Here is a 26,034-nt window from a genome sequence, read left to right as displayed (position 1 = left end):
CAACCCTAGCTTCAGGCTAGCCATATAGACTTCCACTCAAATGACCCGACTTACTACCGACAAACATCGTAGGAATTTATAAGCCGGTACACAGGTAAGGTTTAACGTATCACCTTTAGGATTATGATTCCACATGATGGTACATTTGCATTACATGAATTGATGCTTTACATAATCGCTTTCTGCAAGTATTTACTTGAGTACTATTGCTATACACGGATGACGATTCTCAATGGCAGACTAGTAAATGTTTCGGTTGGTAGTTTTTCTATTTGAGGCAATCGTAATCCTTTGATCCTGAAGCATGTTCATGTTGGGAGCTAGTAATCGAGTGTAGCGATCAAAATACAAGAGCTGTTTCATTAACAGTGCAAATTCCCGAGGGAATCTTAACCCGTATGACTCACTGACCCGTACCTATTGACAATTTTAAGCCACACACAGAGTTATACGCAGCTAAAATATATAAAAAGTTGGACTATAATTAGACGCTAAGGCTTACCACATCAAGAAACAGTGCATTCATCTGCCTTTCATCAACAACTAAATTGGCCGATATAGCAGTTGCATTTGTATCTCTTCGAGTGGCTGTAGCAACAACAACTTCTGTATCCAAATCCTGAAAACCAGAAAAACTTTTATCTATGTCTTTACATATATTGTAGGCTATAATAGTTCGATGAAATAAACGGGGACACAAACATATGAATGCATGCCTGTATAGATGAAAAGATCTTTTCCAAATCTTTAGCAAATGCTCTAGAGTCTATATTGGTGTTTGTAGCACCCATTTCGATCAAGGCAGAGGCCATTGACTCGTATTCTTCGGTTGCGATTGAACCCAAAAACACTTCCATAGCACTCCATGTTTTTGGTGATATCCGTCCGACAATACCTGCAACCCACAAATTCTGGTGATAAATTTTTTACTCCAAAATAATCCGATAATGAGAATCAAAATATGTTTATCCAGACAGAGAAAGAAAAAACCAGATTAATGCAACCTAATAATAAATTTTAAAACGCAAATCATAATACGAACCGATAAGAAGCTTAAGGGTAGCAGAAGTAAACTATGCAGCATCATATAAGTTACCTACCAAAATCAAGAAAACCGATACGTCCATCGCGTAATAGCCATAAGTTACCAGCATGTACATCTGCATGGAAAGTTTCACATGCCAGTAAACTACCAAACCTGCATAATTCGTCACAAACTAGCTTGTTAAATTTAAGGAAATTGTGAAAAAAGAAACAAACCTTATAGACTTTTCCAGAATTGACATATAAGTCCCTGGACTATATTTTTCACATTATTGAATCTCTTCCGAGTTTTGTAAAATATCAAAAACGTCATCTGAATAAAATTCAAAGACTTATTCATGCAAAAGAAGATAGTTTTGTTATGTTTTGAAAAGCACAGAGATTTCATCACACAGAAAAGGGCTTTAATGTAAATAATGAAGTGCAGAACTGTATTGTTAAATAACAGAAAGAGTAAAATGTCATTTTCGTCCCTGAGGTTTGGCCATTTTTGCGACTTTCATCCAAAGGTTTGTTTTTCCGCATCTGGATCCAAAAGGTTTGAAATCTTGCCATTTTCATCTGGCTCGTTAACTCCATCAATTTTTCTCCGTTAAGTCAGGGGTATTTCCGTTTTTTTGCTAACTTAGAAGGCTTTTTAGTCTTTTTCACTTTATGTAGAAAGACCAAATACCCCTGAAAAGAACGAATTGCCCTTTAAGTTAACAAAAAAACGGAAATACCCCTGAGTTAACGGAGAAAAATGGATGGAGTTAATGAGCCGGATGAAAATGGCAAGATTTCAAACCTATTGGATCCAGATGCGGAAAAACAAACCTTTGGACGAAAGTCGCAAAACTGGCCGAACCTCAGGGACGAAAATGGCATTTTACTCTAACAGAAATTAAGGGATTTAATCATGGGAAAATGTCTTAGCCATACCAAACGTTAAGGGCGGTTATGAGACTGGTTTCCGGACTTGCAACAAGAGAACTTATCGAGTCCAAATCGGTAAGCGGGACTCCATATAATCTCTCCATTGTTAGAACTCTTTTCGTACTAAACTCTGGATACACTTTAGGAGCAGTGGCCTGCCTTGTAAGCCCCATTGACTCAAGGTATCCTCTAAACGACTCTATGTTTGCTGCCTCTTTCTTAAAGTCCACTTCTTCAAGCATCGATGCTCTTATATCATTCACAATCGCAACCTGATAAAGGGACACATGTATTAAAATGAATCCTTTAAAACCACCCCAAAAGTAACTATAACTAGATTCGTGTTAAACTTTTTAAGTCATACCAGTGATGCACGACTCAGTTCAGGATTCAAGAACTCTACAACGCGGGCAACAACGTAAATGAAGTTCAGATCTGCAACTAATACGTCTTCGATTCCAGGTTTCAAGACCTTTATTACTACATCTGCTTGCGATCCTTTAAGCCTTGCCGCATGTACCTAAAGATCGGATTTCCCATATTGTGACAAACTTTTAGAAAAGATTATTGCAGTTGTACAGAAAATGATGTCAACCTGTGCTATTGAAGCTGAGGCAAGCGGTGTAGGATCGACATACTCATAGATACTATCAATTGGGGCTGCTAGATCTTCATGCAGAATACTTTTAATCTCATCGAAAGGAACAACTGGAGCTCTATCGAAACAATACTGAAATTCTTGCACGTATTCTTCTGGAAACAACGTGGGAGCCGATGCTATGAACTACAAATGAATAATATATCAGGATTTAAAGACAAAAGTTCATAAACATGAGTCACTGATTGGATCAGTTACTGATCAATAACAAATTCAGAAGTAATCTATCTAGCTCACCTGACCTAACTTGATATAGGTAGCACCCAAACGTTCGAATAATTTCCTGAGGTAAAGAGGTGATAGCAATCCAAGCTGAAGCTGTGATGGTATTCCGCTAGGTGAATTCCGTGACTGCAATATGTTAAACCAGATCAATCATATATAAACTTAGAGTTAAGTTCACGTGAAAATAAAATAAACGTACGAAGTGAAAGAAAAGTCAAAAAAGTGGCGGTGTCATTTTGGTAATTATCACCAACTTCAAAATTACTCTAGTAGAGTAATTTTGAGCTTCTGTAGAGTAATTTTGTAAATGTTCAGGTAGAGCAATTTTGGTCGTGTAGGGTAATTATCAAAATTGTAGGGTAATTATCAAAATTACACTACCCCCCCCCCCCCCAAAAAAAAATAAAAAAAAATAAAAAAAAAAAAAAACCTAAATTATTGTAAATGTTCAGGTAGAGTAATTTTGGTCGTGTAGGGTAATTATCAAAATTGTAGGGTAATTATCAAAATTACAGTACCCCCCCCCCCCCACAACTAAAAGCTAAAAACTAAACCATAAAGCTAAACCCCATAACTAAATGCTAACAAAATTACTTTACAAGACATTTTCCAAAATTACTCTACAGAAGTCAAAATTACTCTACTAGAGTAATTTGATAAGTACCCTACATTTCCCAAAATTACTCTACAGATGCTCAAAATTACTCTACAGATGCTCAAAATTACTCTACAAGACACTTTTTGCTTTTTCCCCAGTTATTTTGAAGTTGCTCATAATTACCAAAATGACACCGCCACTTTTTGCTTTTTCCCTCAATGCGTACGTTTCGTACGTTAATATTATTTTTATTTGATCCTTTACCTATAAACTTAATTTACTAGAATATAGTTGATGTAACGTTGTACGAATAAAGTATATAATGTATAAACATTCATTCAGTAGCAGCTAATGATGAGCTATACTATACATTCTAGCATATACCTGTGATAATTCAGTTAGCCACTCGCCACCAACACCAATGACTGCTTGAATACCTTGGGCCAGTCGTAAAGCTCCACGAGGGCCTGTATTGATAGATGTCTGGACAATATCCTCCACAAGTTTCGGCAAATTCTCTATACTATCTGCAAGCAAAAAACATATTTTATAACATAACAGCAAGATAGAAGAAACCATACTATATTGATTGACTTTGGTGTTGACTGTTGACGAAAGAGAAAAGAAAATGATCGCTGATTAACTACCTTGAAGACGAGAAGTAAAAAGATCTTGTGTCTGTGCTGATTGTGATTCTGAGTATCTTGCATAAAGTCTTAACCCGTTAGATCGATACGCAAGCTTCTTTGATCCAATCAATATGCTTGTAACAGGCAACTGAGAGTGAAAAGCAAATATTAATATCATCAATCTGCAAACTAGAGTTACAATTTACAAACACACCTTATTTCGATCTGCAATAGTCATTTTATTATTTTTGTTGATAAAGCTAACCTCCCAAATGGTCTAATTCCAGGCAAAGAAAATTTACATATTTGAACTAGTAACTGATTCAAGAAAAAAATAAACTTTATTCTCAGCACTACCTGCTACTTAAGTAACAAATCTTTTTTATATATTAATGTCCATACTTAAGTAACTGATTTTATGCATAGTGATTAGATGGTTTGCACAATTACTCTAGAGTAAACTGCAATTTTACCCCCTGGGGTTAGAGCCCATTGGCACTCTGACCCCCTACCAGGAAAATTTTGTTGTCTGACCCTCCAACTAATGAAAAACTCTGCAATATTACCCCCTGCTATCAAATAACTTAACAGTTCTGTTAAATGGTATGTTAAATGACTATATTACCCTTTCATATTACCCCCTATGCTTTGTTGTAAGCAAACGTATTACCTCCCGGTGTTAAATGATACACCGGGGGGTAATATGTTTGCTTACAACAAAGCATAGGGGGTAATATGAAAGGGTAATACAGTCATTTAACATACCATTTAACAGAACTGTTAAGTTATTTGACAGTGGGGGGTAATATTGTAGAGTTTTTCATTAGTTGGGGGGTCAGACAGCAAAATTTTCCTGGTAGGGGTCAGAGTGCCAATGGGCTCTAACCCCAGGTGGTAAAATTGCAGTTTACTCATTACTCTATATATTGTTGTTTATATATATCAAATTATGTGCCTTGTTAGTCTCTCGTAATCCTTACAGTAATACGGTTAATAGAGATTAAGCTTGTATAAAGAGCGTAATTTTAAATTTCTTTAACATCAAGCTATACTTACAATAATCTTACAAGTAATGTTAGCAAAATAGTCTGTAAGTCAGATTGGAATGAGTTGTTGACCATCAAAACACTTTTTGTCCTATGTTTTATATAACTTTTACAGATAATATTATAACAAATAATAATAATCTAAATTATGAATAAAGTGATTTAGGCACTTGATGCATTAATGTTTGAACTTGTCATTCTCAGCTAAATTTGAATGCATCACCAAACACAAGTGACTGTCGAAACGCCACAAATAGTTGTGAAATTCCGGTAAAAGCAATTGTTGTTTAACTCAGTTACAGAAATTAGAAACTCAATTAACTGAGCATGAAAGTTTGGCTATCTCAAACTACTCATTTATGATTTAACATACCAGAAAACCTAACTAATTAACCGCAGCAATACGTATGACATACCAACAACAGCATATATGTACATGAAATTGAACACACAATCGGTCTGAAAACTGGAGAAATTATCACAGCTATAAACTCTGTTAAACTGAAATTAGGTTTAAACGACCCGAAATACGCAATTAAATAGCAATACACCATATAACACATCTATCTAAGCAATAATATATAGAATTGAGACCTGAGATTGGTGCGTGAAAAGAGGGGCGCAACGGCCATGAACGAAGCCTCTGAACACTGAAACTGACGTCATGGATGATCCAATCGGCCGTTGATTTGGTCACTGTGTGAAATTGAATAGCTCCTCCAAATGGGAATGGAATTGGGAGATTAATAATACCGACTAACCAGTACTATCGTCGTTTACCTTAATAATTTGCGAGAACCGTTTGCCCACGTGTCATTTTCTTACTGGACTCTGTAAGGGGTATTTTTGAACCGTAATTTCCATTTTAGTTCTAATAAAGCCCCTTGTGGGGCGTGGCACGTGTCGTGACACGTCACACAGAGACTTTATGGGGCGTTATATCACTAGAGTCCGTAGTAATAAAGCCCCTACCCATCAATACCTAATTGTTAATTTTCGTTTTTATTAATTAACTATAAAAACACTAACTAATTTTTGATTGGTCCAAACTTTGAAAACATCCCTCATACCCGGCGCTATATGCATGGCGCCACCCCCTTTATTTAGTCTCATAAAGCCCTTCGTAGTGGGGTTTGAGGCTTTATGGGGGCATATAGCGCCCCACTACACACACTCTTAGAGTTTGATATAGTGGTTAAGTTGTTTGATTGCAAACGAATACGAATAACACCTTGACCGTGTTCGTTTGTTAGAAAATATATATGTTCATAATAGGGGTGTTCAAAAAACTCGTGGCTCGCAGCTCGCTCGAAAAAAAAGCTTGAAAAAACTTGGCTTGAAATTGGCTCGGTTGTAAACGAGCCAGCTCGGCTCGGCTCGATTTGTAAACGAGCCGAGCTCGAGCTTGGTGTGGCTCGGCTCGTGAGTTGGCTCGATAAAGTTTACATCCTTCATTTTTTTGTCTCACATCGCTTAGAAAACAAAAACTAAGGGAGTATCTCCCCTATAAAAGAAAGTAAAGACAATGTACAAAGTGAATTAACTATTTGTACTTGCATATCTAGCCATACGGTTAAATTAAATGGCAAATATGGCCCTTGTTCTATGAAGAAATTCATTTTTAAAGGTTTTTTAAGTAGTAAATTTTGTGGTTCTTTGTTAGGTCGAGCTAGATCGAGCCAAGCCGAGCCAGCTCGAATTCTAATTGAGTCGAGCTCGAGCCTCAAATCTCAGCTCGAGCTCGATTTGAAATTCGAGCTCGAACCGAGTTCGAGCCGAGCTCGAGCTGGGTCTAGCTCGGCTCGACTCGGCTCGTTTATAGCCCTAGTTCATAAAACGTTCACAAACACTTATTGTACGAAATTTTATGTTCGTTTGTTAAGAAATATATGTGTTCACGAACTGTTCACGAACACTTATCGAATTCGTTTGAGTTTGTTAATTTTAGGCAACGAACAAAAACGAATGTTGACGAACACAAATGAGCACAAACTAATGTTCTTGAACACAAATGGAAACAAACGAACACAAACAATCGTTCATGAACAGAATATATAATACACTGACGCTTATTAGATATTTAATTTGTCGGAATTTTGAAATACTTAAATAAATATAAAAACTAAAAACAATAATGAACTATCGAACACGCTACCGAACGTTCACGAATATAAACGAACGAACACGACCTATGTTCATGTTTGTTCATTTAACTAAACGGAATTTCTTACCGCCGAACGATTCACGAACTGTTCACCGAAAGTTTGATTCGTTTGCAGCCCTAAACATGAGTTTTCACTTATTTTTTGTCAACTTGTTTGCAACATTTTCACAAGTTTTCACTACCTACTACTTATTAAAATCATATATAAATAAAATAAATTAAAAAAAACAATAAAAAGGAATGGGATGATTTTTTTAAGGGTATTAGGAGTGGGAGTCGGCAAACCCACTTTACCGAAGTGGCAAAGAGTGGCAAACCATTGCCAATGAAGTTTACCGATCAAAATTCATCAATTCGGTGAGTGCATGCCGACGTGGGGAAGAGAGGAAGGAGAGAGAGAGTAGTGTGGGGTTGGGTGGGGTCCATTCCAATCTCAACCAATCACACCTTTTTTTTTTTAAGTTTACCATTTCACCAAATGTCTAAACCATTGCCAACACTTTTCACCAAAGTTTAAACATTTTTCACTGATTGACGTGCCACACTCTCATTGGTTGATTTTTTAGTTTGTCGCTCTCAAGTGTTTAACCACTTCTAACACCCTAAGGATCAACTGAAAATTGTATACATAACTATAGCAATAAGCTTACACCAAATTTACAAAAAGCCGTAAGACACAATAGTGGAATGGGAGGATTTAATTGGTTGATTACACTGGTACCCATCAAACCTCCCAATTCACCATTATTAGCTTTTATTTTAGCTGGTTTGATGTACTTTTTTTAGCCAAACTATGATTTAAGGTTTGTCAGGATATCCTGATAGGATGTCAGGATATCCTGATAGGATATCCATCCTGATTAATATTAATGTAAAAAATAAAGCCTAACATCAAGAACTAAATCAAACTAACAAAACCGTTTAACTATTTCATTACCTTTTTCCATGTCACTTGAAAAAAAAGGTATAAATAAAATTTCTGGAGGTAAGATGAAAGCAAGTTTCCTTGAACATAATCTATTATAATAGTTTGATATTTAAAAATAAAACATAATAACAATAAGCTAATGATTGTTTTTTGGGCAAAAGCTCTTCTAAGCACCTATGTCTGCGTCGCGCAGACGTACGCAGACTTTTGGGTCCTGCAGTTTGTTTGTTTTCTTGAAGAGCTTCTCACTAAAAACATATTCCCCACCACTTCCCCACGCAGACATCAACCCAAGTCTTCAGACCTCTTCAAATCTCTTCTCCCCCTTCTCCTCTTCTCCCTCCAGCCGACACCACCTCCTCTGCCACCACCTCCACCTCCACCTCCGACACCACCTCCTCCTCCGCCGCCCACCTCCACTCCGCCACCACCTCCACCATCTCCTCTGACACCAATCAAGCATCTGGACGTTTTGTGAGTCAATTCCACGCTCAAGATCGGAATGGAATGCTACAATTTCGGAGTTCATCTCCCAATCAACTACTTGTATATCAATCAAAGATTTTGGAATTAAACCTTGTTTCTGTCAAAATTCGTATATATAATTAACATCATATCGAACCACCAACGTTTTACCATCCTCGAACCCTCTCAAAAACCACTAGTTACGCGTCTGAAATACTCCACCGGATATACACGGACCTCGTCGGAAAACTCAAAACCTTGCCGGAGAGCCGGAGAAGACGACCGGAAACCCGTGACCTTTCTTTTATTTCATTTCGGTAAACCTGCATCTCTTGATTCATTTTATTTATTTTTTTTCTCTTCTCTTGTTACTCTTATATATATATGATGCATTGTTGATTTCTTAAAAAAAAGAAAGCAAACAAGAACAATCAAGATCATAGTAGGTCTGTTCGTTTTTGGCCATTTTTAAATAAAGAAGATGAACCTGCAGGTGTTGACGGTGGTTGTTGGTTGTGGTAGTGGTGGTGGCAGGTGGAGGAGGTGGTGGCGGATGGTTGTGGTGGTGGTGGTAGATGAAGGCAGAGAGAGAAAGAGATGTTGTGTTGTGTGTGTTGTGAGAAGAGAACAAGAGTTTTTGTAGAAGTAAAAAAAGCAAACAGTCTTCTTCTTACAGACTGCAGACCTTTGATCCACCTCTTCTCCTGCAGATGTTTGCAGATATGGTCCGCAGACTGCAGACCTTTTACCTCTTCAAAAACAAACAACACCTAAGTGAGTAATGACTTATTTACTATTTACAAATTCTAGTTTCTTATACCCTTTAGCAATAAACGGTAACATGCACATTTGATATTATTAGAGAAGAAACTATAGTCGAGTTGTGTTACCCACCCAGAAACTTAAATATGTGCTACAAGAAGAATAAAACGCTATAGTTTCTTCAACATCATTATATTTCTACTTTAACATAAAAGTTTAAACATGCAAAAACCTTCTTCTGTAAGTATTAGCCTGATGCTTTACATAACAGTTTGACTTGATGCTTTAACAATCATCATACAAAAACCTTTTCCGCATGCTAGTTAGTATATTTGCATTCTATGACTTGATGCTTTACATAACAGCATGCTAGTTAGTGTATTTGCATTCTATGACTTGATGCTTTACATAACAGTCTTCTGCAAGTATTAACCTTAATCTACTATAGCTATATATGAATGAATATTCTCATTGGCAGACTACTAATTGTTTCGGTTGGTAGTTCTTCTCATTGATGCAATCGTGATCCTTTGATCCTGAAGCATGTTCATGTTGGGAGCTAGTAACCGAGTGTAGCGATAAAAATACAAGAGTTGTTTCATTAACAGTGCAAATTTCCGAGGGAATCTTAACCCGTATGATTTACTGACCTGTACTTGTTGACATAAATTAAGCCACAAACAGAGTTATAGGCTGCTAAAATATAATAATAAAAAAGTGGACCATTGTCAGATGCTAAAGCTTACCATATTAAGAAACAATGCATTCATCTGCCTTTCATTTACAACTAAATTGGTTGATATAGAAGTTGTATTTGTATCTGCTCGAGTGGTTGTAGCAACAACTTCTTCTGTATCCAAATCTTGGAAATCAGCAAAACTTTTATATACGTATTATATTTATAAAGTGGCAAAAGGGGGTAAGGTTTGATAATTTAAACAGGACCACAAACATATATCTGAATGCATGCCTGTATAGATGAAAAGATCTTCTCCAAATCTTTCGCAAATGTTGTAGAGTCTACATATGTGGATGTAGCATCCATTTCAATCAAGGCATAGGCCATTGACTCATATTCTTCCGTTGCAAGTGAACCCAAAAACACTTCCATAGCACTCCATGTTTTTGGTGATATCCGTTCGACAATACCTGCAACTCACAGATTGTGGTTTAGGTGACATAGCCCATTGTGTAATTGCAGGACAGTATGCAAGACTAGCATTACTGGTTAATGGGTGTCTGCATGGGACTGTTGAAAGTGATTATGTGATTTGGATTTTGGAATAATTAAAATCAGATGATCACCTGTCATAAAACATGTAGAGGGTAGCGTTTGGGAGTACATGTGTTGTCTGATAAATCATAAATCAATTGTTAAAAGGGTCATTTACATATATATGATATATCCTCTTGCTAAAATCATTTATTACATATTCACCAAACTCTTAAAATCAATTACATATTTCCTTTTCCTAAACGCTATATATTACATAGTTACCCTTTTTCATTAAAATTACTCTTATTGAATTACTATTTTACCCTTAATAAGCTTATTGAATGACTCGTTACATGTTTTCCCAATTCCTATGGTATTCCCCAAAACCTTCATCAAATTAAGGTGGTTGTTTCTCTCTGCCTTGATATTGCAACATCCAAATTCACAATAAAAAGTACTATGTGTTCATTCTGAGACCCTACCATCACTTATGCACTAACTAATAGAATCTTAATACTACATAGTAACTAAAAAATACACCCAGATTCAGATCAAACAATTAGAAGGAAGGCATAAAAGGGAAACCGAATATGCTTACAACAATACACCCACTTCAGATCATGAAACGTGCGAAAAAAAAAACCCTAAGTCGACCTTCTGAAACAATGTAACTAAAAAATGACATTAGGGTAGACGGGGCGTCCCGTGGTGCAGATTTGGCAACGCGTTGAATGGCGTGATACACCACCGCCACTACCATTCACCACTCGTGGATGTGGCAACGCCTGGTGGTCTTCACGCATGGAAACTTGATTGATGAATGATGTTTTGTGTGGTAGATGTTTGGTGAGTGATGGGTATTTCCACTAAAATCCATCACTAGTGATGGAATAAAGCTCGATGACGTGGCGAAACTTGATTGGATGTTGTGAGTGATGGAACTCCATCACTAGTGGAGCGCCCCTACCCCCTTATGGTAGGCCAGCTCCATTACTTTTACAAACTATCGCCTTACGCGATATTTGCGAAGGGGAAAGAGAAACCCTTGTTTGATGATTGCAATGTCGTGAATTAAAAGGATAATTGGGTAATTTCTTATGAGATGGAGAAATATGTAATTAACTTAAAGGGTTGGGTAAATATTGAATAAGGCCTCTTAGCTAGGGGATAACCTTGTGAAACAAGGTGCTTCTTGTGATAAGAGAGATCTCTCGAAAGGGGAAATTAGATGATTTGATTTTATCTACTGACAAACTGGTTATAGATAGTTCATTAGATTGACTCTTATATAGTTATATAATCTGATTAATGCAACTTAATAACAAGTTTCAAAACAAAAATCATAATATGCAGTGATAGTCATGCAGATGCTTAAGGGTAGCAAGAAAGCAAAATATGAAAAAGTTACTTACCAAAATCAAGAAAACCGATACGTCCATCACGTAATAGCCATAAGTTACATGCATGTAAATCTGCATGGAAAGTTTCACATGCCAGTAAACTACCAAACCTGCATAATTTGCCACAAACAAGCTTGTTAAATTTAAGAGCAATTGCACAAGGAAAAAAACTGAAAGACATTTCCAGAATTCACATACAAGTCCCAGGACTTTATTTTTCGCATGCTTAAATCCCACGAAATTTGAAAAACAACAAAAATATCCTCTAGATATAGTTCAAATACTTAATCATGCAAAAAAGGATATTTCTGGTGTGTTTTGTATACTACGAGAATTTAATCATGCAGAAAAGGAATTCAATGCAAATAACAAAGTGCAGGGACTGTATTTGTTAATTTTTGAGAAATTAAGGGTTTTGTCCTAGCCATACCATAGGTTAAGGGCGGTTATGAGACTGGTTTTTGGACTTGAAACAAGAGAACGCGTTGAGTCCAAATCGGTAAGAGGAACACAATTAATTTCCATTTATTCTAACCCTCCCTTCCTTTTTTCTTTACAACGGGTGAGATCTAAAATCAGCCTTTCAAAAATTAGATCTAGTGGTTGGGTTCCCAGTTCCCAATTTTTTTGGTGTTCCTGATAAAAACTATATATATATATAGGGGGGCGATAGGGTATAAGATGGATTTCACGTACGAAGTGTGCGTGAAAATCCTGATCTTAAATTCTTAAAGATCAAGGGCTACAATTTCATCAGTGGCAATTTTGTAAATAAAGGGAGATTATAATTGAAAAACAAATAACAAAAAGGTATTTCTGTCATTCAACTAAATACACCATTGATTTTCAAACGACTATAACTTTTTCATATGATAATATTTAAAAAAAATTACACTGTATTAACGAACATTTCATTCTCTTTAATTTGAGTAGGGTATTGCTATAGTTTCGTTAATTTTTAAAAGATTTTGTTTTACAAAGCTATGTAGTTACGTGAATACGTGATATTATAAGCCTACGTGATTATATACCCATTTGTAGTTACGTGATTAAGTTCAATACGTAATTAAGTAACACTGCATGGCTATGTATGATTACGTAATTACGTAACACTACGTGCAAGGGCGTAGCTTTCAAGGGGCCGGGAGGGGCGCCCGACCGGCCGAACTTTTCGCCCAGTACTGTTATGTATATACGTTTCATGTAGAATTTTTTTGGTATATACGTTTTCGACCCCCCAGTTTTATAAAAAAATTTACTTATGTAGAATTTTTAGCTTCAGTGACTTCCGACCCCTCGGTGGAAATTTTCAAGCTTCACCACTGATTGCGTGGCCACAGGATGCGTCTTTGGAGCGAGGCATCATGCACGGGATGCGTCAGGTAAGTTTCCGGCGATGTTTTCCGGCGAGTTGCAGGTTTCCGGCGAGTTTTCCTGAATATTATTTTCCGGGAAGTTTTCACTGATACACGTCTATTATCACTCCTGAATATTATTTTAACTAAGACACGTCCATTATCACTCCTGATAAACGTGTATCAGTTTTCCACACAATAATATTCCGGCAAGTCCCTCAAGTATTGTAGTATCCTCAAGACCATTATCTCCCATGATTACTATTATAAAAGCATCATGGTCTTGATAAGGTCAGAAGTCGGTATCCCCAACGCTTTCTTCACAAGATCCGAAACAGCTACATCTCCCATGATTACTATTTTAGAATATTAGCATTAGAAAAAGATCGATGATGATCCAATAAGTTAAAGCTTGAAAACCAAAGCAAGAAAGTGAAGAAAAAGTGAAGGCAATTCAACAAGTGTAGTCTATATAATTGTCTATCCTTGAATTGTGGGTATACATGCCTTTATAAAAAGCTGCAGCAGACGCAAGAAAAGGCTGCAAGCCTCAAGTATTGAAATACCACTTGTCTATTTTCTATTGGGTTTATGTGATACTCTGCAAAAGAAGCATCAAGTACTTGAGCGTCTGTATGTGGATGCTTCAGGTGGTTATTTTCTTAATTGGTGTGGGTGAATTGCTATTTTGTAATTTTCCCATTTTAAATAAAAAGGACATGCCTCAGGCCACGTACCTTCGCATGCCTTTTTTTCTCTTGTACACAGAAGAGAAGAGAATACGCTCTGATTGTTTCCTTAAACCAATCAATTCCACCAAATCAACCGCAGCCCTCTTCACCTCTCCGATCACAACGATGCCCGGCGGTGATTCCATCACCACCACGGATACTTATTCTGCCGCCGCTGAAGACGAGTCCAAAAAAGCTAACGTTTTCCGCAACACACAAGCTGTAAGTTAAACATAACCAAAACTTGTGATTCTTCTGTTTTTTTATTTTTATTTTTAACGTTTATTTAGCTAGGGTTTTGAAATTCAGGGATTTGAAGCTTTGAACCTCTCTCCTGAGTTAATGAAGGCATTGTATGAGGAGATGAAGTTTGTGAGGCCCAGTAAGTTCCAATCAAAGATTTTACCGATGATACTAACTCCACCTTACAAGAATCTGATCGCTCTGGCACCTACTTGCTCCGGGAAGACAACTTGTTTTCTGCTCGGTATGTTGAGTCGCGTTGATCCTACATTACCTGCTCCTCAGGCTCTTTGTATATGTCCATCCATAGAACTGGCCGTTCAGGTATTTGTTAGGTGTTTTTAACACCTTTATTCTATTATTAATTTTTTATTATTATTATAGATGTTGTGATGTACTTGAGCTAATGAGCTCCTGCGCAGGTTAGGCTTGTAAACGAACCGAACGAACATGCCTATGGCATGTTCGTGTTCGTTTATTTAACTTTAACCGAACACGAACATATAATCAAACACATTATTTTGTTCGTGTTCGTTCATTAAGAAATCGGGCATGTTCGTGTTCGTTCGTTTAAAACCTAAACGAACAGTTCACGATCATTAACGAACATAAACAAAAAAAATTTAACTGAACATATTTGAATAAACAGAAACAAACATAAATTAACATGATTGAACAGACAAGTCTAATAATTCATCCGAAAACACATCTAATTAGAGTTCATAAATATACTAATTACTCATATTATTATAAGTAGTTAGAAAACCTAATATTTATATAAATCTAACTATTTATGTATTTACTAAAATTTAAACGAACGTTCATGAACATAAATAAACGAACATAAACGAACGTTCATGAACATAAATGAACGAACACAATGTGTGTTCATGTTCGTTCATTTAATTAAACGAACAAATTTTTTTGTTCGTGTTAGTTCGTTCTATTAAATAAACGAACATAAACGAGTTTCCCGCCGAACAAGTTCAAGAACGTTTGGTTCGTTTACAGGCCTACCTGCGCTGCAAACAAACGGAACCAACACTTTGTTAAGAAATACATGTGTGAACGAATTGTTCATTAACACTTGCCGAACGAGATTTTATGTCCGTGTTTATTTTATTTGTTAAGGAAATGAACTTGTTCGTGTTTGTTTGTTAATTTTAGGCAACGGTCGAAAACAAACATAGATGAACACAAAGGAGCACAAACTAATGTTTATGTATACAAACAAACACATTACCGAACGGTCACGAACATAAATGAACAAACACAACCTCTGTTCATGTTCGTTCATTTAACTAAACAAACGGAATTTGTTGTCCGTGTTCGTTTGTTTAATAAATGAACAAACTTTCCGCCGAAAGGTTCACGAACTGTTCGCCGAATGTTTGGTTCGTTTGCAGCTCTAAGCTCCCTAAAACATGAAATTCTCTGATCAAAATAATAACAACAATAATAAAAGATACAAGTTTTAGCTATGTTGTTATTTAGAGTTGCTTCCTTTTTGTGATTTCATAATAATATCTTTGATGGTGCACAATATGGAAGTGCTACTGAAGATGGGAAAGTTTACTGGCGTAACATCAGATTTGTTTATTCCTGCCGATAAAGCTAATTATATTCCGGTGACAGCACAGGTCATTATCGGCACACCTGGTACTATTAATAGATTGATAGCAGCCAAGAAGTTGGGTACTTGGGTACATCTCATTTAAAGATTCTTGTGTTTGAGGAGGCAGATTATCTGCTGGTAGAGGTGATCTTATGGAAATTTGTTTCTTTTTTTTTCTGTTTAGATTTTATTTGCTTGTTTGGTAGTCTATTCCTTAAGTGTGGCCTCAACAAATATCACACATCCTAAAAAGTTGATTACCATTTTCTTGAGTGAATTTCAAGGATTGTCCTTTATCTTTATACCCATTTTCAGGCGTTGTCTTTTATGTTCAAAATTGACGAGTTTTGTCCTTTATGTTTTCATATCGTACACGTTTTATCCTTTAGGCCTAACCCAATTAGTTTTTTTAGTTAAATTTGGTCATCTGTTTTGCACATGAGGGCATTTTTGTAATTCAAAGGTAAGTTCAATGGCTGATTTACAGCTCAAAGCTTCTGCAACCTTTGAATTTTTTGTAATTTTTTCTTTTATCTAATGACAAACTGGTTATAGATAGTTCACTAGATTGACTCTTAGAGCATTCTCATCCAATCCATCAAAACTTGTGAGGGTGAGTTTTATATTGTAAAGGGTATAAAAAGTGGTTGTGAGTGGAGGAGAGAGAAAATGTTACTGTTCGTCTGTATATTTGGGGGGACATTGTTCACCCAGTATAATTTTTTTAATATATATTAAAAGTGGTTGTGAGTGAAGGAAAGAGAAAAATGTGATGATAATATTATTTAATTGAAAAGGAGAGAGAAAAAGTATTTGTTTTTAGTGGAAATATATTGATATAGGAGTTGTTTTTTAGTGGAATGTATGTATAATTTGATGGATTGGATGAGAATGCTCTTATATAGCTATATAATCGGATTAATGCAACTTAATAACAAGTTTCAAAACACAAAGGAAGCAAAATATGAAAAAAGTTACCTACCAAAATCAAGAAAACCGATACGTCCATCACGTAATAGATTCTTAAAGATCAAGGAGATTATAATTGAAAAACAATAACAAAAGGGTATTTCTGTCATTCAACCAAAAACTTCATTGATTTTCAAACGGCTATAACTTTTTCATATAATAATATAAAAAAATTACACCGTATTAACGAGCATTCCATTCTTTAATTTGAGTAGGGTATTGCTATAGTTTGTTAACTTTTAAAAGATTTTGTTTTACAAAGCTATGTAGTTACGTGAATACATGATTTCATAAGTCTACGTAATTACCTAACATTCATCATATTTAGAAACAAGTATATTGCTACGTGATTATGTACCCATTCGTAATTACATAATATGCAATTTATTCGTGAAACAAGGGTAACGTATTTGATATTTTGTATACTGTTACATGATGTTGTATAACGTTACGTGATTATATTCAGTACGTAATTATGTAACACTGCATGACTATGTATGATTACGTAATTACGTAACATTACATGATTATGTATTTTCTGCAATAGTAAAAATACAAAAATACCCTTTCCTTTCTTAAATAAAAAGGGCATGCCTCAGCCCACGTACCCTTCGCAAATGCCTATATATACACAGAAGAGAAGAGATTACACTCTGATTGTTTCCTTAAACCAATTCCACCAAATCGACCGCGGCCCTCTTCATCTCTCCGATCACAACGATGCCCGGCGGCGATTCCATCACCACCACGGATACTTACTCCGCCGCCGCTGAAGACGAGTCCAAAGAAGCTAACGTTTTCCGCAACACACAAGCTGTAAGTTAAACTTGTGATTCTTCTGTTTTTAAATTTTTTAACGTTTATTGAGCTAGGGTTTTGAAATTGTACGTTTGTTTTTAGGGATTTGAAGGTTTGAAGCTCTCTTCTGAGTTAATGAAGGCGTTGTATGAGGAGATGAAGTTTGTGAGGCCCAGTAAGTTCCAATCAATGATTTTACCGATGATACTAACTCCGCCTTACAAGAATCTGATCGCTCTGGCACCTACTTGCTCCGGGAAGACAACTTGTTTTCTGCTCGGCATGTTTAGTCGCGTTGATCCTACATTACCTGCTCCTCAGGCTCTTTGTATATGTCCATCCATAGAACTGGCCGTTCAGGTATTTGTTCGGTGTTTTTATAACACCTTTATTCTATTATTAATTTATTATTATTACAGATGTTGTGATGTACTTGAGCTAATGAGCTCCTGCGCTGCAAACAAACGGAACCAACACTTTGTTAAGAAATACACGTGTTCACGAGTTGTTCATTAACACTTGCCGAATGAGATTTTATGTCTGTGTTTATTTGCAGTAGCGAAGCTTGAGATTTCCTACTGGGGGTCTAAAACGTACACACCCAAAAATTTCTATAAAACGGGGGGTCTAAAACGTATATACCAAAAAATTTCTATACGAAAACCACATACTCTCCACTTCTGAGCGAAAAGTTCGGGGGGTCGGCCGCCCCCTCCCGCCCCCACTATCCTACGCCCTTGTTTATTTGTTAAGGAAATGAACTTGTTCGTGTTTGTTTGTTAATTTTAGGCAACGATCGAAAACAAACATAGATGAACACAAATGAGCACAAACTAATGTTTATGTATACAAACGAACACGTTACCGAACGTTCACGAACATAAATGAACAAACACAGCCTCTGTTCATGTTCGTTCATTTAACTAAACGAACGGAATTTGTTGTCCGTGTTCGTTTGTTTAATAAATGAACAAAGTTCCCGCCAAAAGGTTCACGAACTGTTTGCCGAATGTTTGGTTTGTTTGCAGCTCTAAGCTCCCTAAAACATGATATTGTCTGATCAAAATAATAATAACAATAATAAAAGATACAAGTTTGAGCTATGTTGTTATTTAGAGTTGCTTCCTTTTTGTGATTTCATAATAATATCTTTGATGGTGCAGAATATGGAAGTGCTACTGAAGATGGGAAAGTTTACTGGCATAACATCAGATTTGTTTATTCCTGCCGATAAAGCTAATTATATTCCGGTGACAGCACAGGTCATTATTGGCACACCGGGTACAATTAATAGATTGATAACAGCCAAGAAGTTGGGTACATCTCATTTAAAGATTCTTGTGTTTGAGGAGGCAGATTATCTGTTGGTAGAGGTGATCTTATGGAAATTTGTTTCTTTTTTTTTTTCTGTTTAGATTTTATTTGCTTGTTTGGTAGTCTATTCCCTTAAGTATGGCCTCAACAATATCACACATCCTAAAAAGTTGATTACAATTTTCTTGAGTGAAATTTCAAGGATTGTCCTTTGTCTTTATACCCATTTTCAGGCGTTGTCCTTTATGTTCAAAATTGACGAGTTTTGTCCTTTATGTTTTCATATCGTACACGTTTTGTCCTTTAGGCCTAACCCAATTAGTTTCTTCAGTTAAATTTGGTCATCTGTTTTGCACATGAGGGCATTTTTGTTAATTCAAAGGTAAGTTCAATGGCTGATTTACAGCTCAAAGCTTCTGCAACCTTTGAATTTTTTGTAATTTTTTCTTTTATCTAATGACAAACTGGTTATAGATAGTTCACTAGATTGACTCTTATATAGCTATATAATCTGATTAATGCAACTTAATAACAAGTTTCAAAACACAAAGGAAGCAAAATATGAAAAAAGTTACCTACCAAAATCAAGAAAACCGATACGTCCATCACGTAATAGATTCTTAAAGATCAAGGAGATTATAATTGAAAAACAAATAACAAAAGGGTATTTCTGTCATTCAACCAAAAACTCCATTGATTTTCAAACGGCTATAACTTTTTCATATAATAATATAAAAAAATTACACCGTATTAACGAGCATTCGATTCTTTAATTTGAGTAGGGTATTGCTATAGTTTGTTAACTTTTAAAAGATTTTGTTTTACAAAGCTATGTAGTTACGTGAATACATGATTTCATAAGTCTACGTAATTACCTAACATTCATCATATTTAGAAACAAGTATATTGTTACGTGATTATGTACCCATTCGTAATTACATAATATGCAATTTATTTGTGAAACAAGGGTAACGTATTTGATATTTTGTATACTGTTACATGATGTTGTATAACGTTACGTGATTATATTCAATACGTAATTACGTAACACTGCATGAATATGTATGATTATGTATTTTCTGCAATAGTAAAAATACAAAAATACCCTTTCCTTTCTTAAATAAAAAGGGCATGCCTCAGCCCACGTACCCTTCGCAAATGCCTATATATACACAGAAGAGAAGAGATTACACTCTGATTGTTTCCTTAAACCAATTCCACCAAATCGACCGCGGCCCTCTTCATCTCTCCGATCACAACGATGCCCGGCGGCGATTCCATCACCACCACGGATACTTACTCCGCCGCCGCTGAAGACGAGTCCAAAGAAGCTAACGTTTTCCGCAACACACAAGATGTAAGTTAAACTTGTGATTCTTCTGTTTTTAAATTTTTTAACGTTTATTAAGCTAGGGTTTTGAAATTGTACGTTTGTTTTTAGGGATTTGAAGGTTTGAAGCTCTCTTCTGAGTTAATGAAGGCATTGTATGAGGAGATGAAGTTTGTGAGGCCCAGTAAGTTCCAATCAATGATTTTACCGATGATACTAACTCCACCTTACAAGAATCTGATCGCTCTGGCACCTACTTGCTCCGGGAAGACAACTTGTTTTCTGCTCGGTATATTGAGTCGCGTTGATCCTACGTTACCTGCTCCTCAGGCTCTTTGTATATGTCCATCCATAGAACTGGCCGTTCAGGTATTTGTTAGGTGTTTTTATAACACCTTTATTCTATATTATTAATTTATTATTATTATTATAGATGTTGTGATGTACTTGAGCTAATGAGCTCCTGCGCTTAGGCCTGTAAACGAACCGAACGAACATGAACATAGGCATGTTCGTGTTCGTTTATTAAACTTTAACCGAACACGAACTTATAATCAAACACATTATTTTGTTCGTATTCATTCATTAAGAAATCGGGCATGTTCGTGTTCGTTCATGTTACGTTCGTTTAAAACCTAAACGAACAGTTCACGATCATTAACGAACATAAACAAAAAAAATTTAACTGAACATATTTGAATAAACAGAAACAAACATAAATTAACATGATTGAACAGACAAGTCTAGTATATTACAATTCATCCGAAAACACATCTAATTAGAGTTCATAAATATACTAATTAGTCATATTAGTATAAGTAGTTAGAAAACCTAATATTTATATAAATCTAACTATTTATGTATTTACTAAAATTTAAACGAACGTTCATGAACATAAATGAACGTTTATGAACATAAATGAACGAACATAAACGAACGTTCATGAACATAAATGAACGAACACAATGTGTGTTCATGTTCGTTCATTTAATTAAACGAACAATTTTTGTTCGTGTTCGTTCGTTTATTAAATAAACGAACGAGTGAATTTCAAGTTTTGTCCTTTATCTTTAGGCCACTTTGCAAGTTTTGTCCTTTATGTTTAAATTTGACGAGTTTTGTCCTTTATGTTTAAAAATCAAGCACGTTTTACCCTTTAGGTTTAAAAATCAAACACGTTTTGTCCTTTATGTTTTAAAAATCAAGCACGTTTTGTCCTTGAAAATCAAGCATAAAGGACAAAACGTGCTTGATTTTTAAACATAAAGGACAAAACTCGTCAAATTTAAGCATAAAGGACAAAACTTGCAAAGTGGCCTAAAGATAAAGGACAAAACTTGAAATTCACTCTAAACGAACATAAACGAGTTTCCCGCCGAACAAGTTCAAGAACGTTTGGTTCGTTTACAGGCCTACCTGCGCTGCAAACAAATGGAACCCACACTTTGTTAAGAAATACATGTGTGAACGAATTGTTCATTAACACTTGCCGAACGAGATTTTATGTCCGTGTTTATTTTATTTGTTAAGGAAATGAACTTGTTCGTGTTTGTTTGTTAATTTTAGGCAACGATCGAAAACAAACATAGATGAACACAAATGAGCACAAACTAATGTTTATGTATACAAACGAACACATTACCGAACGTTCACGAACATAAATGAACAAACACAGCCTCTGTTCATGTTCGTTAATTTAACTAAACGAACGGAATTTGTTGTCCGTGTTCATTTGTTTAATAAATGAACAAACTTTCCGCCGAAAGGTTCACGAACTGTTCGCCGAATGTTTGGTTCGTTAGCAGCTCTAAGCTCCCTACAACCTGAAATTCTCTGATAAAAATAATAATAATAACAATAACAAAAGATACAAGTTTTAGCTATGTTGTTATTTAGAATTGCTTCCTTTTTGTGATTTCATAATAATATCTTTGATGGTGCAGAATATGGAAGTGCTACTGAAGATGGGAAAGTTTACTGGCATAACATCAGATTTGTTTATTCCTGCGGATAAAGCTAATTATATTCCGGTGACAGCACAGGTCATTATCGGCACACCGGGTACTATTAATAGATTGATAGCAGCCAAGAAGTTGGGTACATCTCATTTAAAGATTCTTGTGTTTGAGGAGGCAGATTATCTGCTGCTAGAGGTGATCTTATGGAAATTTGTTTCTTTCTTTTTTTTTTTTCTGTTTAAATTTTTATTAAAAAAAAATGTTTAAATTTTGGTAGTCTATTCCTTAACTGTGGCCTCAACAATATCACACATCCTAAAAAGTTGATTACCATTTTCTTGAGTGAATTTCAAGGATTGTCCTTTATCTTTATACCCATTTTCAGGCGTTGTCCTTTATGTTCAAAATTGACGAGTTTTGTCCTTTATGTTTTCATATCGTACACGTTTTGTCCTTTAGGCCTAACCCAGTTAGTTTTTTCAGTTAAATTTGGTCATGTGCTTTGCACATGAGGGCATTTTTGTCAATTCAAAGGTTGCAGAAGCTTTGAGCTGTAAATCAGCCATTGAACTTACCTTTGAATTAACAAAAATGCCCTCATGTGCAAAGCAGATGACCAAATTTAATTGAAAAAACTAACTGGGTTAGGCCTAAAGGACAAAACGTGTATGATATGAAAACATAAAGGATAAAACTCGTCAATTTTGAACATAAAGGACAACGCCTGAAAATGGGTATAAAGATAAAGAACAATTCTTGAAATTCACTCCATTTTCTTTAACACATCTAGTTTATATTGTTTAGGGCTGCTTCAAAGAAGAGGCTGTATTAATGAAGGAAGTTGTCAGGTGGAGTCCCAAATGCCAGGTGTGTTGTCATTATAATAACTAGTTATGCCAATCGAGTTGTATATACGTAGGGGCGGATCCAACATATAACAAGGGGTAATCCCCGTTAGGGCTTGGCGCTCCGGCGGTAGTGTAAAATTAGTGTAAATTTTAGAAAAATATAACGTTTTTTCGATTTCGTTACCGCTTTTTTATAAAACGTTACTGCTTGGCGGATTTTCTAGATCCGCCACTGTATATACGTCTCTCGGTTTTTTTATTTCTGACTACATTGATTTAACCAAAAACAATGTACAGGTTCTACTGTTTTCGGCTACACTCAGTGACACCATCAAGGCTTTTGTATCGACAATTGTGAAAGATCTTTCTGTACAAGGATTCCGCCAATTGTTGGTTAACAAAGAAGAGCTGTCTTTGGATTCTGTCAAGCAATATAAAGTGAATTTACCCGACGAGCTCTCAAAGATTATGGTTATAAAGGATAAAATAATGAAGTTGGGATGGCAAACAGTTATATTTGGCGGAACAAGTAAAAGTGCCCGAAGGTTACATGAGGCACTTGTTAAGCATGGTTATGCGGTAACAACAGTTGAAGGTCCTCTTACACAAGACGACAAAGATAAGATAATCAAAGAATTCAAAGACGGGTTGACTCAGGTTCTAATATCAACACATCTTCTTGCTCCGGGGTTTGATCAATGTCAGGTTAATCTGGTGGTTAACTATGATCTCCCAGCTATATTTGATGATCCTACAGAGCTTGACAATGAAGCGTACTTGCACCGCGTAGGTAGAGCAGGACAGTTTGGTCGCAAGGGTAATGTTTTTTTTTATTTGTTTCATACTTTATATTTATAATGATTGTGTGCCAAAAACGCAACTTTGGACTCGACTATATCTGATAGAAATGGTTAATGTCTATAATGCCCCCAACAAGGATAATTGAATGGGCTATAAAATCTAAGTTATAGATGTTAGGTATTGGGGCAAAAGGGTAAATTTTAAATAATAAAATGAGTTAAATGCCATTTTAGTCCCTGTGGTTTGGGCTATTTTGCCAGTTTAGTCCAAAGGTTTCATTTTTAACCTGTGGGTCCAAAAAGGTTCCACAGTTGCCATTTTAGTCAACTGGGTTAACTTCATCTATTTTTTCTGTTAACGAGAAGGCCAATTTGGTCATTTTGTATGTAATTCTGTAAACTAAAAGGGCAATTCAGCCATATAAAATGACCGAATTGGCCTTCTCGTTAACAGAAAAAATGAATAAAGTTAACCCAGTGGACTAAAATGGCAACTGTGAAACCTTTTTGGACTCACAGGTTAAAAATGTAACCTTTGGACTAAACTGGCAAAATGGCCCAAACCACAGGGACTAAAATGGCATTTAACTCTAATAAAATCAAGGATTTTGTTGGGGGTGAACCAAACAACCAGAATGTTGCTTCAGGTGATGGGATGCCGTCCTAACAAACTGTTGTTTACAATGTTACAGGAGCTGTATTCAACTTACTATGTGGTGATGATGACAACATACTTATGGAAAAAATCGAGAGACACTTTCATGGTGTTACCGAGGTAAATGCTTCTTTTTTACTCTATAATTTTACTCGAGTAAAACGGAAAAAGGGATTTTGCAACTTATTAATACGTCGTTGTGTCATGGTAATAGTGACTAGGGCTGTAGATGAATCGTACGAACATGGACCACGGGACTTGTTTGTGTGCGTTTGGTTAAGTTTAACCAAACAAAAGAACAAACGCGCGTGTGTCCGTGTGTGATCTGCACATAAATAAACATACAGTTTGCGAATGTTCATGAACGTAAATGGTCATTTAAAAATATTGATTATGGTCGTTTAGAAACTCAACAAACTTCCCGCGGAAGGGTCCACTAAACGCATGGCTTGTTTTCAGCCCTAGGTAAATAACTTGTTATATCAAAGAACCATTGTATGGAACGGATCTATGGGTGAATCGGCGCATATTTGTTTCTAATGTTCAAATCTTGTAGGTGCCAAGTGATGGCGACTTCAAAGACGCGTTGAAGAAAGCTGGTTTGATGTAAAGTTTTTGTGTTGGTCTTTAATTTAATGGAGAACTTGCGTCTTGGTCCTTAATCGAATGTTTGACTTCTAAGTCCTTAATCTAATGTTTAACTTCAAAGTCCTTAATCTAATGTTCAACTTCAAAGCTGAACGAGTTAACAGTTTTTTTTTATTGGATGTGTGATGGATTTTGTATTAGTTGGTTTGGGTAACTTTTACTTCAACTGTATTTTCCCTTTTAATTGTTATTTTATTTCTACGGTGATGTATAGAATAGAGATAATGTAACACACTAACACCCTGCATTTATCGTGCCAAAAATGTTAATTTTAGAAGTTACGTGAAAAACCCCCTTTAACATTATTCTTATCTAATCTCAGTCTCTTGTTCAAAGTGTCGTTTTTTCAAGAAACGGGTCGAAATGCATAGTTTACTAAATGGACATGTAATGATACCTAAAATTTCAATCAACCACACGAATCTAACAATAACAAGCTTCCTAGATCACCGTACCATCTCTCACGCTTGTTAGCTGCTTCACGGGGAAAGAGGCTAACGCCCATTCACAAGGTTTGGGGCAGTGTAGTGGGCGTGAAAATGATGATGTGTATAAGGGTGTGAGCCTGTTACACTAAGACTAAGTATACTTGTCGGAGATAAAACGAAAAACATGAAATGCGAAAGTATGTAACATTTTTATTTGAAAAAAAAATAAATTAATATTTGCTTTTATCTTGGTAGGTTTCATGTCTTTACCTGAGCCAAACGATGTTTTAAG

General features: G+C 35.9%; 2 protein-coding genes across 2 annotated transcripts; one reads left to right on the top strand and one right to left on the bottom strand.

The window, feature by feature from the left end:
• Positions 1 to 69: 69 nt before the first annotated feature.
• On the bottom strand, positions 70 to 5,925 carry LOC110904956 (uncharacterized aarF domain-containing protein kinase At5g05200, chloroplastic). The gene is made up of 11 exons (XM_022150818.2): positions 5,710 to 5,925; positions 4,088 to 4,217; positions 3,825 to 3,967; positions 2,855 to 2,968; positions 2,555 to 2,743; positions 2,324 to 2,479; positions 1,966 to 2,231; positions 1,101 to 1,198; positions 717 to 895; positions 503 to 619; positions 70 to 417 (listed from the first exon to the last, which is right to left on the bottom strand). Exons 1-11 carry the CDS (start codon positions 5,779 to 5,781, stop codon positions 241 to 243), a joined length of 1,641 nt encoding a protein of 546 aa, XP_022006510.1. The 5' UTR covers positions 5,782 to 5,925; the 3' UTR covers positions 70 to 240.
• An 8,199-nt stretch (positions 5,926 to 14,124) lies between these two features.
• Positions 14,125 to 25,401, top strand: LOC110907847 (DEAD-box ATP-dependent RNA helicase 38). The gene is made up of 10 exons (XM_022152769.2): positions 14,125 to 14,358; positions 17,864 to 18,121; positions 18,925 to 19,170; positions 20,286 to 20,432; positions 20,517 to 20,774; positions 22,349 to 22,558; positions 23,168 to 23,230; positions 23,509 to 24,028; positions 24,704 to 24,786; positions 25,223 to 25,401. The coding sequence occupies exons 1-10, from the start codon at positions 14,125 to 14,127 to the stop codon at positions 25,274 to 25,276; spliced, it is 2,073 nt and encodes a 690-aa protein (XP_022008461.2). The 3' UTR covers positions 25,277 to 25,401.
• The last annotated feature ends 633 nt before the right edge of the window (positions 25,402 to 26,034 follow it).

The sequence above is a fragment of the Helianthus annuus genome, chromosome 14 (genome assembly GCF_002127325.2).
Source record: "Helianthus annuus cultivar XRQ/B chromosome 14, HanXRQr2.0-SUNRISE, whole genome shotgun sequence".
Lineage (NCBI taxonomy): Eukaryota > Viridiplantae > Streptophyta > Magnoliopsida > Asterales > Asteraceae > Helianthus > Helianthus annuus.
This window is presented reverse-complemented; position numbering and strand designations above follow the sequence as displayed.